This window comes from Microcebus murinus, chromosome 14, assembly GCF_040939455.1.
Source record: "Microcebus murinus isolate Inina chromosome 14, M.murinus_Inina_mat1.0, whole genome shotgun sequence".
Classification (NCBI taxonomy): Eukaryota; Metazoa; Chordata; class Mammalia; order Primates; family Cheirogaleidae; genus Microcebus; species Microcebus murinus.
In genome coordinates, this window is record NC_134117.1 from 53082174 (window position 1) to 53096365 (window position 14192).

Below are 14192 nucleotides of genomic sequence, written 5' to 3' on the forward strand. Positions count from 1 at the left end.
AACTCTCCTTGCATTCTCTTTCAGGCCAGAGAAAGCCCACCACAGCGCCCTGCCACAGAAACTGGTCCTAGACAGCAGCTGAGTACAGGGGCTAAAAGTAGAGGCCTTAGAGTCACAGCGATCTGAGTTCAAATCCTGGCCTCCTGTCTTCCAGCTGTGTGGCCTTGGGCATGTTACTTAACCTCTCAGAACCTCAGATTTCTTGCCTATGAGGCAGGAATAATTCCTCTTCCCAGGAGGTTGTTGTGCAGCTGTACGCCAAGTGCTTGGCACAGTGCCTGGCCCACAGTAGGTGCTCAGGGAATAGCAAAGCCTCCCTCCAATCCCACACTCTCTACCCATCCTCCCCTTCTGCTGCTGCTTCTCGCCTTGGCCATAGAGAGTCCTAACTTTTGTTTGCTTTTCTGGTACACACCCAGTGGCTATCTCAGGCCAATACGTGTGCTGAACCCTACCTGGGGGTCCTGGCAGGGGTGACTTTGGACTTGGCTCAGAGGTGAGGCGTGCGGGAACTGGACACACTGCTCCTTTCTGCCTGGTGGGTGTGCCTTGCAGCCGTCCTGCCTGTGCCCACCAGTGGGAAGCAATCCCTGACCTCCCCTGAGCTGGCCCCCCGGCCTCCACCCTGGCCCCGGCATTTGGGAGGCAGCCATGGAGGGCCAAGGCTAACAGGGCCTGGCCCCGTGTGCACAGCCAGGCTGGAGCCTGTCAGGGGCCTCCTATGTATGTGTGTTCCAGAGGGGCAGGGGTCCTGGGCCTCCCAGGTGGCCGCGCCTCCTGGCTGTGGCGCCATGTGCCAGGCAGCGTGTGCAGTCTGGCTGGGCATGGCAGCCCTGTCCAGCCACCGCCCTGGCCTGTGCAAAGCCTCCAGGAAGCTCTAGCTGAAGCAAAGCCACTCGAGTTCCTGCCCAAGGGCTGGGGACAGTAGCAGTTGGGCAGGTGAGCATGCTAGGATCCCAGAGGACTGGACCAGGGGACTGGGAATGGCAGGGCCAACCCTACCTTTCTTTTAACAGAGGAGAAAACAGGTAAAATAGAAGCACTTTATTTTTATTATCCTTATTTAGTATAAGAAAAGACCAAACTATTTCTCACCACTGAACCCAGTTCCTATCACAGCCTCAAAACTATTCATTCCTTCTTTACCTTAGGCTTTCTTTTTGGGGTCATTTTCCATCTCTGCAGTGTCTTTAGTGGGGTGTCTGTAACTCTCTTGGTTTCTGTTTATTTGCTAATATCTTCATTTTAGCATCATCCTTAAAAGATGGTTCTGCTGGGTATAGGATTCTAGGTTGGTGGCTTCTTTGTCACGGTGCTTTGGTAGTGTTAATTTAGTGTCTTCCATTGCTGAAAATTGACTCTCAACCCAGTGGCTCTTGCTCAGCAAGTGAGCCATGCTTGCTTTCTTGCTGCCCGTGAGATTTCGTCTCTGACTGAGAGACGTGGTCACTGTTTGTCCCCAGGAAGGGAGCAGACATGCTCAGTGACACTTCAAGGGGCAGAGGTGGATGGGAAGGTTGGATGAGGCTACTGGCCCAGAAGAGGTTTCTGGCTGCTGTGAGTTCCTCACGGCGGGGGGCAGGTGAGCACTGGCTAGGAGGAAATTCCCTGCCAGATGGGGAATAAATGCCATAAACTGGGTAGCATATAAACAACAGAAATTTATTTCTCACAGTGCTGGAGGCTGGGAAGTCCAAGCCAAGCGGCTGGCAGATTTGGTGTCTGGTGAGAGGCCCCTTTCTGGCTCATAGATGGTGCCTTCCCACTGCGTTGGAGCATGGTAGAAAGGGTGAGGGTCTCTCTGGGGCCTCTTTTATAAGAGCACGGATTCCATTCAGGAGTGCTCTGCCCCAAGGCCCTGTCTCCTCATACCATCGCCTGAAGGGTTAGGTTTCAACACAGGAATTTGGGGGGCACACAGACATTCAGACCAAAGCTGTTGGTCTCAGTTACTTTGATTGCCAACGACCCCAGGGTTCTCTTGGCAGCTCCACGTGGCTTGCCTTCCTCTTGCCTGCTCAAACCTCTGCCATCTCTCCCTAAGGGCTCTAAGCTTCTTGGCCAGGGACCATCCCAGCTCCTCCAGTGAGACATCCCTGAGCCCTCCTGCCACGTGCGGACGCCCCTTTTTCTCCAGATCCTGGGGTGTGGCATGTGGGGTCTGTGCTGCAGAGCTCGGTGCACCAGTCACCTGAACCTGGGTCTCCAGGTCACTTCTCAGTGCTGAGTGGTCTCTCTAGGTGGCATGTCCCTTTCCACTTGCTTAGCCTTTGCATGTGGGCCAGTTACCTGGGAGTGGGAGGTGCACCAGGAGGTCCCACCCAGCCCCAACCAGTGTGGGCCAGTTGGGCTCGGCTCAGTTCTGCCTCCTGCCCAGAAAGGCAGCAGCCCCCAGTCCCACTGTGAAGACCCCCAACATCCTGGGCTGGAGATGGCAGCCATGGATGCAAGGGGCATTGGAGGCCTTGATGGGTAGATTTGGCCAATTGAGTGAGGGACAGAAGTGAGTAAGATGGCAGAATTCCAGCAGCGGTCTGCACGGTCCATCCTGCAGGTGAGATGTGGGGGGGATGACAGCAGCTCTGGGGTACTTCCAAATGCTCAGGGGCCGCAGCAGATGCCACCACCCAAATGCCCCAGTGACTCCTCTCTTCCTCTGCCCCCAGGATGAACGGTAGGCTCACATGTGTATGCGTGGGGCACAGATGTGGCTGTGCAGAGTGTGCATTGCCTGTCGCTGTCCTTGGTCAGTCACAGCACACATCAGGGAGGTCTATAACCCTGGCCACACCCCAGTAGGTCGTGTTCTGGTGTTGGAGGGGCAGGGAAGTCAGGGCTATTTAAGGGTCATTTCTATTGCATGATCATCGATGATCATTTCAATGACTGGCAAAGAATGCTTAGGTAGGAATTCCACTGGGGAGTATGCATTTGTGACTGACTGCCCGACCCCTCCATTCCACAGTCCCTCCTAAGATAAGTCCGGGGTGTGTGGGTTGAGGAGGACATTGTGCATTGGAGCATTTTGCTCCCATGAAACCTTTGCTCCAGCTGGGGAGGCGGGGCTGGGGGTGGGAAGGAGGACTGTCGTCATTCCTGTGGTGGGGTGCTGGCGGGAGCCGTTTTCCCACAGCGGGTGCTGGTCTTTGGTCTTGCTCCTCAATTGGATCCAGACACGGCGCCAGGGAGGCCCGTGGCGGGAGCCCGATGCTGGCCGCTCTGAGCCTACCCATTCATGAACCGGGGCAGCTGCCAGTTCTGGGCGCCGGGGAGGGTGGTTGGGGCTGGGGCTCCGTGGTGCACGTGGCTCCTGCTGCCGCGGCTCTGTGCCCACAGCCTGGCTCCGTCCTTGGCTGGCCCGGGGCCGGGGGTGGTGTCAGCACGGGAGCGTGTCTGCACTTCCTCTCCTGGCTCTCCCCTTTTGTGGGACTGTCACGCTTGTGTGGTTGGAAGTGCTGTTCCTCTCCACGCGATGGACAGCAGTCCCTTTGTGAGTTGTGGGCTGGTTCCTCTGCTTATGAGTGGAAGAGGACTGGTGGCTGAAGTGCACGGGGAGAGGGGAGTGGTGGGAAGAAGAGCATGGAGCGCCATCCCGGCTCCTGGGAAGCCGTGCGGGCAGGAGTCTGAGGCCGGGTTCTACTGCTGCCTGTGTCGCTGACCACTGACCGTGCCTCTGGGCCTCTGTGCCGTGTGTGGTGCACTCGCAGTTCCCACGTGTGCATCCGTGCCAGCCCTGTGACAGCCATCGTTATCCCCAGTCTGCAGAAAAAGAGACAGAGGTTCTTAAGGCTTACCTGCTGTGCCTTAAGCCCCCCAGCTCATAAGGGGTAGAGCTGAGATTTGAACCCAGGACTCCCGGTAGCTGCATTGCTTCACCATTGCTATGCACTAACACTGACTTGCTGAGCAAGTCATTCTCTTTTTGGGCAAGTTACTGCTAAGTCTTTCAAGGTCCAACTAGGGGATTAGTTACATAAGCGATGGCCCACCACATGCAGACATTGGAAATTATGCTTTTAAATACACAGAATATTATTCCACAAAACAAGCAAAATGCAAGTAGTTTATTCAATATGATTCCAATTTTGTAAAATAAGACACATGCATGTATACACAGGTGGCAGGAAGCATGTTAGCTGTGGTTATTGTATATCTGGCTAATAGTAATGTGGGTGATTTAATTTTCTTCTCTTTTTTTTTTTGTAATTTTCAATTTTTTTTACAGTGAAATGTTTTACATTTAGAAAACAAAGTTATTTAATACAAAAAAGCTGGAGCGTCCAATGGGACAACTCAGGAGTTGGGCATCCTCAAGAGAGAGAGTGAGCTCCCCGTCCTTGGGGGTGGACAAGCAGAGGCCGAGTACCTACCTCCCATGGACACTGTCCAGGGACTTCTAGAGCAGAGCAGCAGAGAGGACTGTGTAAGGTTCCTGGGCCTGTGAGAGGAAGGGACCATCTAAAGCTCCCAAACTTGACTATGCACAAGATCACCCGGGCATCTTGTTCAAATGCAGATCCAGATTCTGGAGGCCTGGGTGGGGCCTGAGACTCTGCATTTCTAACAAGCTCCCGGGTGCTGCTGCTGCTCCAAGGGCCCTGAGCACGTTTCCCCCGGATTTAGCCCTGGAGAAGTGCGCCCTGCCGCCTCCCCACTGCCGGGGCACTCTGGGGCAGACATCTCTCAGTGGTGACTGGAAAGGTACACAGGGATGTTGGGATGAGCGGCCTGAGCTTCCCTGGTCTGGGCGTCATTTCTGGCAGAGACGCTTCAGAGGCGTGGGAAGGTGAGAGCCTTGGTCAGAGTTGCGGGGCTGGAATCCCAGCTCTGCGGCTTGGTAGCCGTGTGTGCTTAGGCAAGTCGTTTTGCTGCTCTCAGCCCGTTTCTCCATCTGCAGAGAAGGGACCAGAATGCCTGCCTGGTAAGGCCACGGTGGGGCTGGAGCAGGTGCCATATGTGAGGTACCAGCCCAGTCCCTGGCACTGGCCGGCCGGTGCTGGGTGTCCGCGTCCCCTTACACCGCAGTCTCTCGCAGGTGGATGAGGTCTACCACGACGAGTCCCTGGGCGCCCACATCAACATTGCCCTTGTCCGCTTGATCATGGTCGGCTACCGCCAGGTAAACCCCGCGTCCGCAGGCCGGGGCTGGAGGGGGAAGGGCGGCGGGGCCAGACCACTGGGCCAGCTCTGTGTGGGCGGGAGGGACAAGCGTGCAGGAAACTCTGTGTCCAGAATCAGAGCCCCGAAGCCACTAGCATGGCAGCCTCAGTGGTGGAGGCCTGTGGGGGTGGGAAGCAGGGCCTTACGGGGTCGCTCGAGGCGAGGAGCTGATGATCCTGCACCTGTGGCCGGGACAGAAGAGGGACAACAGGGCTGAGCGTGGGGCGAGTCCTGTGGTAGGCAGTCGTGGGGGTCATCTCCTCCCAGCGTCTGGGCTCTGTGCTGGGCATGTGCGCATTCCCTGCAGCAGGGAGTGGGGACAGCCGAAGACCACGGGATGTGTACCCCAGTCCCCTGGGCCTTGGCGTTCCCACGCGTGTGTGGAAAGAGAGAGGCCCCTGGGTCCTGGGCTCTGACCTCCTCTCGGCCCCCGCAGTCCCTGAGCCTGATCGAGCGTGGGAACCCCTCGCGCAGCCTGGAGCAGGTGTGTCGCTGGGCGCACTCCCAGCAGCGCCAGGACCCCGGCCACGCAGAGCACCACGACCACGTTGTCTTCCTCACACGGCAGAACTTTGGGCCCTCAGGTATGCAAGGTACTGTATTTGCCGGGTGTGTGCGTCCTGCGGGGCGGAGGCCCGGGCTGGCCTGGAGCCGGACGGGCTCTCTCTGGGGAGGTTTGGAGGGTTGGGACCTGGGTGAACAGGTGGGCATGACTTCTTCGGAATGATTTCTTGGGGACCAGGGGAAGTCAAGGGGTCCCCACTGGCTCGGTCAGGCTGCTGTGAGTGGTCAGGCCGAGCCCTGTGCTTGCCGTCCCAGAGCTCAGCTGCCTGCCTGAAGACCCTCAGCGGTTTCCAAGGTGCTTCGCCCACACTGTGTCCCTCTGTCCGTGCGGCAGACTGTGGGAGCTTGTTTGTTGACTGGCTGACTGACTGTGGGACTGGAGGGAGGCAGTGTCGAAGTAGAGTGTGTGCGGGCTGCACGGAATCTCACTGCCTGGTCCCGCGCGGGGCTGACGGACCCTGGGCAGCTGCAGGCCAGGAGGGAAGCCGTCCAGCCTCAGCATGGGGGGCAGCTTGGCCCGGATTCGCTCTGCTGGGTGGGACTTTGAGAGCATCCTTCTTCCTCCAGGGCCCTCTGGCACTGACCAGGTGGCCGGGCTGGGCCTTGCCTCTGGTGCCGTGACCTCCCTGCCCTCTCTCCCTCTCCCCGGCAGGGTACGCACCCGTCACTGGCATGTGCCACCCCCTGAGAAGCTGTGCCCTTAACCACGAGGATGGCTTCTCCTCGGCCTTCGTGGTGGCCCACGAGACTGGCCACGTGTAAGTGGCACCGGCAGGGTGGGCGGGGCTGTGGGCTGGGAGCTCGGAGGAGTTCTGTGGCTATGGGAGGCTTCGCCTCAGCTCAGGCCCCAGTCCCAGTGTCCTGGGAGCTGCCAGAGGAACTGGCCTGTCCCCGAGCTGTGGCCTCCTGGGCCTGCCTGCGGAGGCCCCGCCCTGAGGGGGAGGGAGCCGAGGGGCCTGGGCAGCAACTCGGGGCTGCCTTGGGCCCGGCCTCCAAATCCCACGGCCACGGGACAGCAGGCGTGGCCCTGCCTTTGGGCAGGTCAGTAGCAGGGTGCCCATCACAGGCAGGGGCCTGCTGTCTCTGGGTGGTCTCCATCTCCGGGCTCCCTCTGTCCCGTCCACACCTGAGGCCCTCCTGAGACCCGTCCCAGCCCACGCTGGTGCTTAGCACTCACTGGCCCTCGCTGACAGCCTCACTTAGGGCTCAGGGGTCGGGCCAGGCAGAGGACTGGCTTGCCCGATCCTAGGGCTTGGATTTTTGTTTCGGCCATGTTCATTTATTTATCCAACCAGTATTTCTTGAGCACCTACTGTGTGCCAGGCCCCGTCCTAGGGAGGGAGCTATGGTGGAGAACAGGGCAGAGAAGCCCTCAAGAAGCCAGGCACTGGGTGGAGACAAATGAGCCACTGTCCAGTGTCCCCAAAGGCAGGGCCAAGGGACACTATCACCCCTGTTGGATTTCATGCCAGCTCTGCTCCTGGTGGCAGGTGGGGCCTCCTTTCCGTACCTTAATCATGGGGGCCGACACCAGGGAAACTTCCGAGTCCACCCCTGGCCCCCCATTAGAGAGACAAGGTCAAGCTTAGGCTCCGTATGTCTGCCTAGTGGGCAAGGCCAGATGCAGCCACCTGGGAGTATTTAAGAGATGAGAATCATATTTAAGAAATTAGAATTTAATTTGGCATTAAATACTAAGTGTAAAGGGCAAATGTTTCAGGGTAAACTGTCATAAGGTAAGTGCCTGCCACGAGCTCTGTGTCCATCCTGCGGGGTCTTGGAGAAGAAGCCTGAGAGATGGCACACAGAGGGGCTCAGTAAACAAGTTGAATCGAATTGAGTGAGACCCCGTCTTTGCACCACCCCCTCCGCCTGGTGGGAAGACAGTGAACGGCTGCAAGTCGTTAATGGTGGGGCAGGTGGCCTCTGCCGTGGAGGGCAGCCCACAGGGCCGGTGTCCAAGTAGGGCCTGAGCTGGCCTTGGAAGCTGTGAGTTCATGGCTGGAGCTCTAGGAGGGGCAGGTGTTGAGAACAGCCGCTGCAAAGGCTTGGGGGGCAGGATGAGCCTAATGCCACTGGGGGTAGCCTCCACTCAGCAGCCTTGGCCAGAGGGGGTTGATTCTCCCCTCTGAATGGCTGGGAAACTGAGGCCAGGGTCTCCTGCTGCTGGCTGGCCTGCCTGCCTTCTCAGGGGCGGGCTCCCCAGGGTGGCTCAGGGCCCCTCTGCCTTCCCGTTCCAGGCTCGGCATGGAGCACGACGGCCAGGGCAACGGCTGCGCGGACGAGACCAGCCTGGGCAGCGTCATGGCGCCCCTGGTGCAGGCTGCCTTCCACCGCTTCCACTGGTCCCGCTGCAGCAAACTGGAGCTCAGCCGCTACCTCCCGTAGGTCCCCTCCGCCCTCAGGGCTGGGACAGGGGAGCACACAGCCGGCCAGTCTGAGCAGAGGTCACATAGCTAGCTGGCTTCTCCCCCAAGTCAGCACCCCCAGCCCCTGACTCCCACCTGAACACCCCCATTAGCATCACAGGTGGGTTAGCCTAGTGTTTCCCGGTGTGCTCAGGTGACCACTTGCATAAATTCCAATTAAAAATGCAGATCCCTCAGTCCCACCGAAGATGGTGAGTTGGATTCTGCCCAGGTTGTGTCTAGGAATCTGGGTTTCCCAAGCACTGCAGGTAGTGCGTGCTGAAGACAAGGAACCCCTGGGCGGGGGTGGGTCCCTCTGTCTCCCCAAGGCCCCAGAGGGACAGGCACACCGAACACTGCTCCCTGCTCCCCCACCTCCTCACCCATCCCTGGACCCAGCCCCGTGCACCCAACTCTGGCATGGCTGGTCAGCTCCAAGGTCTTCAGGGACGTTCAGGTACAGAATAGGTGTCAGACTCAGGAGCTCAAGGCCTGAGAAGGGGAGCAGAGTGGGTTTGGGAGACAGAGGTACAGTCACCAGCCTCGTGGGCAGCTGGCCGGGGCAGCCTGCCCGGTGTACGTCCTGCGTGGTGGGCTGACTGTTCCTCTCTCAGTGCAGAGGGAGCCCTCAAACTGTCCGTGAATCAAACCTTAGTCTTGGCCATAGTGTGTCTCTCTAAGGTGGGCAGAACTGACTCCCTAAGCCAGCTACAAGCTGAGCTCCTGACTGCAGTCCTGGGTGCCTTCGCCCCTGGCCGCCAAGAGAGCCCTCCCAGATCCAGCCACCGGGGAAGCGAGGTCCTGAGCGAGGGCAATGCTCGGGGCAGCCCGTCCTCCCAGGAAGGGATAGCTCTGGGCACAAGGTGGCAGGTGCAGGGTCCCACAGGCCTTCCCTGTTCGTTAGAACCCAGCCCCTGGGAGAGGCGAGTGTGGGGCTTCCTGCCACCGGCCTGCCTCACCCCCACCCCTTGCCTCCACGGACAGTTCCTACGACTGCCTCCTCGACGACCCCTTTGAGTCCACCTGGCCCCGGCCCCCAGAGCTGCCGGGGGTCGACTACTCAATGGACGAGCAGTGCCGCTTTGACTTCGGCAGCGGATACCAGACCTGCCTGGCGGTGAGAACCCACCCGGCCTCTGCCAGGCCAGGGTGCCAGGGCCGTGTCCTTCTGTGGCCCCGGCTGGTCATTCTCAGGGCACCTTCCGCAAAGCTGGCCAGTGGGCCCCCAGGCATGGTGCCAGCCACCATGGGGGATGCGGAGTGAAGCCCGGTGGGGGCAGGGGGGGCAGTGGCTAAGAATACCTCAGCCCTGGGAGAGATGGAGACGGTAGAACAGAGACCGTGGGCAGCTGGTAGGGTCCTGGCTGGGCTCCTTACCTGGGAAGGTCACCCAGAAGGGTCCTGGCTGGCTCCTTACCTGGGAAGCTCAGTTGGGAGGCCGGGAAGGTGTCACATGAGGTGTTGGGCCCTAGCCTGGCAGAGCAATAGTTCCCACACCCTCGAGGGGCTCAGCAGAACATTTTAGTGTAACTCCTCGCCTAATACCTTTGCATGTCACCTGCATGTCACCTCTCTCCAGGGGCGATGCCATGCCCCCTGCTGCCCAGGCCTGAGGACATAGATACAAGGGAGCACAACCCTGTCACTACCCTGCAGGACAGGGCAGGAGGAGACCCTTGAGCCTGGAGATGAGCTAGAGCCACCCAGGAGTGGACCCCGCAGCTCCTGACCAGGCCCAGGCTGAGATGTCAGAACATGGGACATCTCAGGGTAGGGGGCTTTCAGAAGGGGGCAGCCTTGGTGACTCAGGTGCTTCACGACCCTCATCCGGGAATGCAACCCTCTCCTCACCTCTGTAGAACCAGGAGGCCTTGTTTGGCACCACGAGGAGCCTCATTATGTGGTCACCTTCCCCACTGTCCAGGCCACGCTGGGACACGTGGTCTGACTGAGCCTTTGCAAGTAGAGGGTTGAGATGTGGATTTCAGGGACCAAGGGCTGTATTTATAGGACACTTGTCTGGCCGGTGGGGGGTGATGAGAGACCCACCCCCGGCGTGGCTGGGTGGCCAAGTTAGAGGGAGATGGAGTCTCACCCACATCTGGGTGCTGAGGGGTCTGGGCTAGAAAGTAGAATCCCCCCATATGCACAGGGTTCAGGGGGCACCATGGACCCAGACCTCCCCAGATCTTCAGACCCTAGTCCCAGCTCGGTGACAAAGTGGCTTCTGCAAAGGCAGAGAGCGAGGCTGGAGAGAGCAGGGCCCGGAGGCCACTGTACCTGAGGCAGGGTGGGGCTTGACGGGCTGAGGGCTCTGGCTGCCTTCCTGGCAGCCTCCACAACGTCCTCCTCCTCCTTCTCTGTCACTGCCCTTCGCCCCTTGGGCAACATGTCGGAGCTGGAGAGCCAGTCCAGCCTGGTGAGCCCAGCTCTTTGCCACGCAGTTCAGGACCTTTGAGCCCTGCAAGCAGCTGTGGTGCAGCCACCCTGACAACCCGTACTTCTGCAAGACCAAGAAGGGGCCCCCACTGGATGGGACCGGGTGTGCACCAGGCAAGGTACCTGCGGGGTCCGCAGCGGGGTGGGAGTGGCTTTCCTGGGGTGCAGGGCACTCCTCACCAGCATGGGTGCAGGTCCAGGGAACCCCCTGTTTCCTCCCTCCAAGTCTATATGGTATGGGGGGCAGCACTAAAGGACAGAGGGGAGCCCAGCGTGCAGGTGATGTGCGTGGAATCTTCCACGAACTCCCCCTTTCTTTTCTCCCTTTTCTCTTCCATGAACTCCCCCTTTCTTTGCCCCCCCCCCCCCAGTTGGCCAAGGTTAGTGTGATCTCATCGCCCATCCAGCAGGAATGCCTACTCCCTTTTTACAGATGGGAATAGTGAGGTGCAGACAGCTCAAGGAACTTGTTGGGGTCACCCAGGGTGATTAGCAGAGAAGGGGCGAGGGGAAGGCTCCAGGTGTCCTGCCTACTCCCCACCCCTGCTGTCTCTGTTTCTCTCACACACGTGTTCTCCCCCCGCCCTTCACGTAGTTCCTGGTACGTGTTTGCTCCCTCATGCGTGCGTGGGTGCCGGGGCTTTGTTTGTCAGGGGCCCTCGTGTGGCGTCTGCTCTGTTGCTGGCCCTTGATCACTGTGTGTCTCTTGATGGAACGTCACCCACCTGCCAATGCCTGACCACGCATCCCTCCCGCCCCCCGGGGTTGTTCTGAAGTTACTGAACCATGTCAAAGCAAGTGGGAGAGCTGGGAAGAAGCAAGGTGTTAAGAGAGGTGATTTAATTTTTTTTTTTTTTTTGAGACAGGGTCTTGCTGGAGTGCAATGGTACAATCATAGCTCCCTGCGGCCTTGAACTCCTGCACTCAGGCGATCCCCCTATCTCAGCCTCTTGCGTAGCTGGGACTACAGGTGGGCACCACCATGCCCACCTAATTTTTTAAAAAAAATTTTTTGTAGAGATGGGGTCTCACTTTGTTGCACAGGCTGGTCTTGAACCAGTGATCCTCCCACCTCAGCCTTGCAAAATGCTGGGATGACAGGCATGAACCTGGCCTCCAAGAGAGGTGATTATTTAGTACCAGTTGTAAGCCCAGCTGCTAAAGACCCACCCCCAGCCTGCCCTCTGCCCTCTGCCCTCTGCCCTCTGCCCTCTGCCCCAGCCAGGTTCTTTGGTTCACACCTGTCCTGCCGACCGTCTCCTGAGCTCCTCGCAGATGGGCGAGGCTTCCCATGGCCCTGTACAGCCCGTGGGCTCTACACCTGGCAGGCTCTTATCCGAGAGACTGGTCATACCTGCTCCAGCTGTTTCCACTTCTTAAGTTTTCCCAGGTGTTTTTGGAGTTCCAGGCCCTCCCCAGTCACAATTTCACATAAAAGTTAAACGGTGGTCTCTGGGAGGCCGAGGCGGGTGGATTGCTCGAGGTCAGGAGTTCGAAACCAGCCTGAGCAAGAGCGAGACCCCATCTCTACTATAAATAGAAAGAAATTAATTGGCCAACTAATATATAGAGAAAAAATTAGCCGGGCATGGTGGCTCATGCCTGTAGTCCCCAGCTACTTGGGAGGCTGAGGCAGCAGGATCACTTGAGCCCAGGAGTTTGAGGTTGCTGTGAGCTAGGCTGATGCCACGGCACTCACTCTAGCCTGGGCAACAAAGCGAGACTCTGTCTCAAAAAAAAAAAAAAAAAAAGTTAAACGGTGGTTCTTGATTTTGGCTCTATGTTGGAATCATGTGGGGAGCTTTAAAAATCCCCACCCCTAGAACAGGGAGTGACTACAAGTGGACACAGAGGGTCTTTTTGGGGTGGTGGAAGTGTTCCTAAATTGGACAGTGGTGATAGTTGCCCAATTCTGTGAATTTATGAACAATCCTTGAATTGTACACTTGAAATGAGTAAATTTTTTGGTATGTAAATTTACTTCATTATAGCTTCTTCAAAAAATCCCCAGCCCTAAAGATTCTGACTCAGCTGGTCTGGGGTGAAGCCCAGGCATCTGGAGTTGGAAAATCTCCCTGGGTGATTCCATGGTTGAGAGCCACTGAGTTCATCTCTTGGGAAAGATCCAGAGAGCTTTTCCCTGTTTCTTATGTTACCCTACAGGAATGGAGGGGGTTGCCTTGAGCCACCCCTCCTTTGTTGTCTGGCCCTGTGCTGAGGCCTTTCTAGGTGTTACTGGCTTCAGTTCCTAGAATAGTCCCATTTAACAGGTGAGTAAACTGAGGCTTAGCAAGGTAAAGGAAACACACATAGCTAGTAACGGCAGAGCTGAGATTCAAACCCAGGCCTGACTTCATGCATACGCTCCCCTCACTGCACGGAACCACCTTCCCATAGGGCTGGCTTGCCTCCCAGGAACGCGTCTGCCCGTGGCCCCTGGAAGGTGATTTCGTGGTGCAGAGCCAAGACCAAGTCTAGGTAGTGTGGCAGATTGTGCTCCTCTCCCTATCAGCACTTTATTTCTCCCCGGGGTGATGAACTGAATAACTGCACATGTATTATTGTTAGTAATAATACTACCTGCCATTTCTGGAGGGCTGTGTGTGCCGGGCACTGTCTCACTGGGTGCCATGGGCAGGTGCAGTTATCCATGTGTCCAGCTGAGGAGTAGCCTCAGAGAAGTGACCCTGCGTCCGAGGTTGCTCAGCTCCAACCCCAGGCTCCTGCTCTTGCCATCCTGTTCTCTGGACTCCCCATGGCACCCACCAGCAGTGTGCCCGCCTGGGTACCCTCTAGGGCAGGCTTGGCAGCAGCGGCCCAGGGTGACCTCACGCCCTCTGCTCCACCCCAGTGGTGCTTCAAAGGTCACTGCATCTGGAAGTCGCCAGAGCAGACCTACGGCCAGGACGGAGGCTGGAGCTCCTGGACCAAGTTTGGGTCATGTTCAAGGTCATGTGGGGGCGGGGTGCGATCCCGCAGCCGGAGCTGCGACAACCCCCCGTGAGTATGCTTGCCTTGGGTGGGCAGGGCAGGGGACCCCCTCCTAGGGCCGAGGGGCTTGGAGGGGAAGTCACTGGGGAGAGGGGGTGCAGGAGAGAAGGGCCCCTGGGGTGGTTGTACATGCAATGGAGGAGGACCCAAAATTGTTGGGGGGCAGATAGCTCCCACATACATTCACTGATGACCCATTAGATCCAACTTCTGTGTGTGTGTCTGAACCGGTGATTCTCAAATCCTCGTGTGCAGAAGGTTCCCTGGAGTCTGTGTGGGCCAAGGTTCTGCCAAGCCCTCGCAGGACCCTGGTCCTCTGGCTAAACTGGAAAAAACTGTGATCTAAACCCATTGCACATGTCTTCAGAGAATATATTCCCCCAAGTTTCTTTTCTACCACATGGAGCAAATCTTCCCCTGATTTTTCTAAACTTAACCTCTTTGTAAAATGAAACCTCCTCTCCCAAATTTCGGCACTGTTGGAGAGACATCCATTTCTCCCTTCTCATCTCCTCTGCGGGATCCCCTCCCCTACTCCTTGGTTTTGGGACTTCTAAAGATTGCCTCCAGGCCGGGCGCGGTGGCTCACGCCTGTAATCCTAGCTCTTGGGAGGCCGAGGCGGGCGGATT

At 57.9% G+C, this 14192-nt stretch overlaps 1 protein-coding gene across 2 annotated transcripts in view; it reads left to right on the forward strand.

Annotated features, from left to right (window-relative positions):
* Positions 1–14192, forward strand: part of ADAMTS14 (ADAM metallopeptidase with thrombospondin type 1 motif 14) — a 75325-nt gene that overhangs the window by 41322 nt on the left and 19811 nt on the right. The window contains exons 5-11 of one of the 2 annotated variants that reach the window (XM_076010074.1): positions 5036–5119; positions 5597–5753; positions 6377–6482; positions 7965–8108; positions 9117–9249; positions 10577–10690; positions 13423–13571. In XM_076010074.1, coding sequence (XP_075866189.1) covers positions 5036–5119; positions 5597–5753; positions 6377–6482; positions 7965–8108; positions 9117–9249; positions 10577–10690; positions 13423–13571 — 887 coding nt within the window. The remainder of the gene's footprint in view (positions 1–5035; positions 5120–5596; positions 5754–6376; positions 6483–7964; positions 8109–9116; positions 9250–10576; positions 10691–13422; positions 13572–14192) is intronic. The other variant, XM_012762608.2, reaches the window with a different exon arrangement.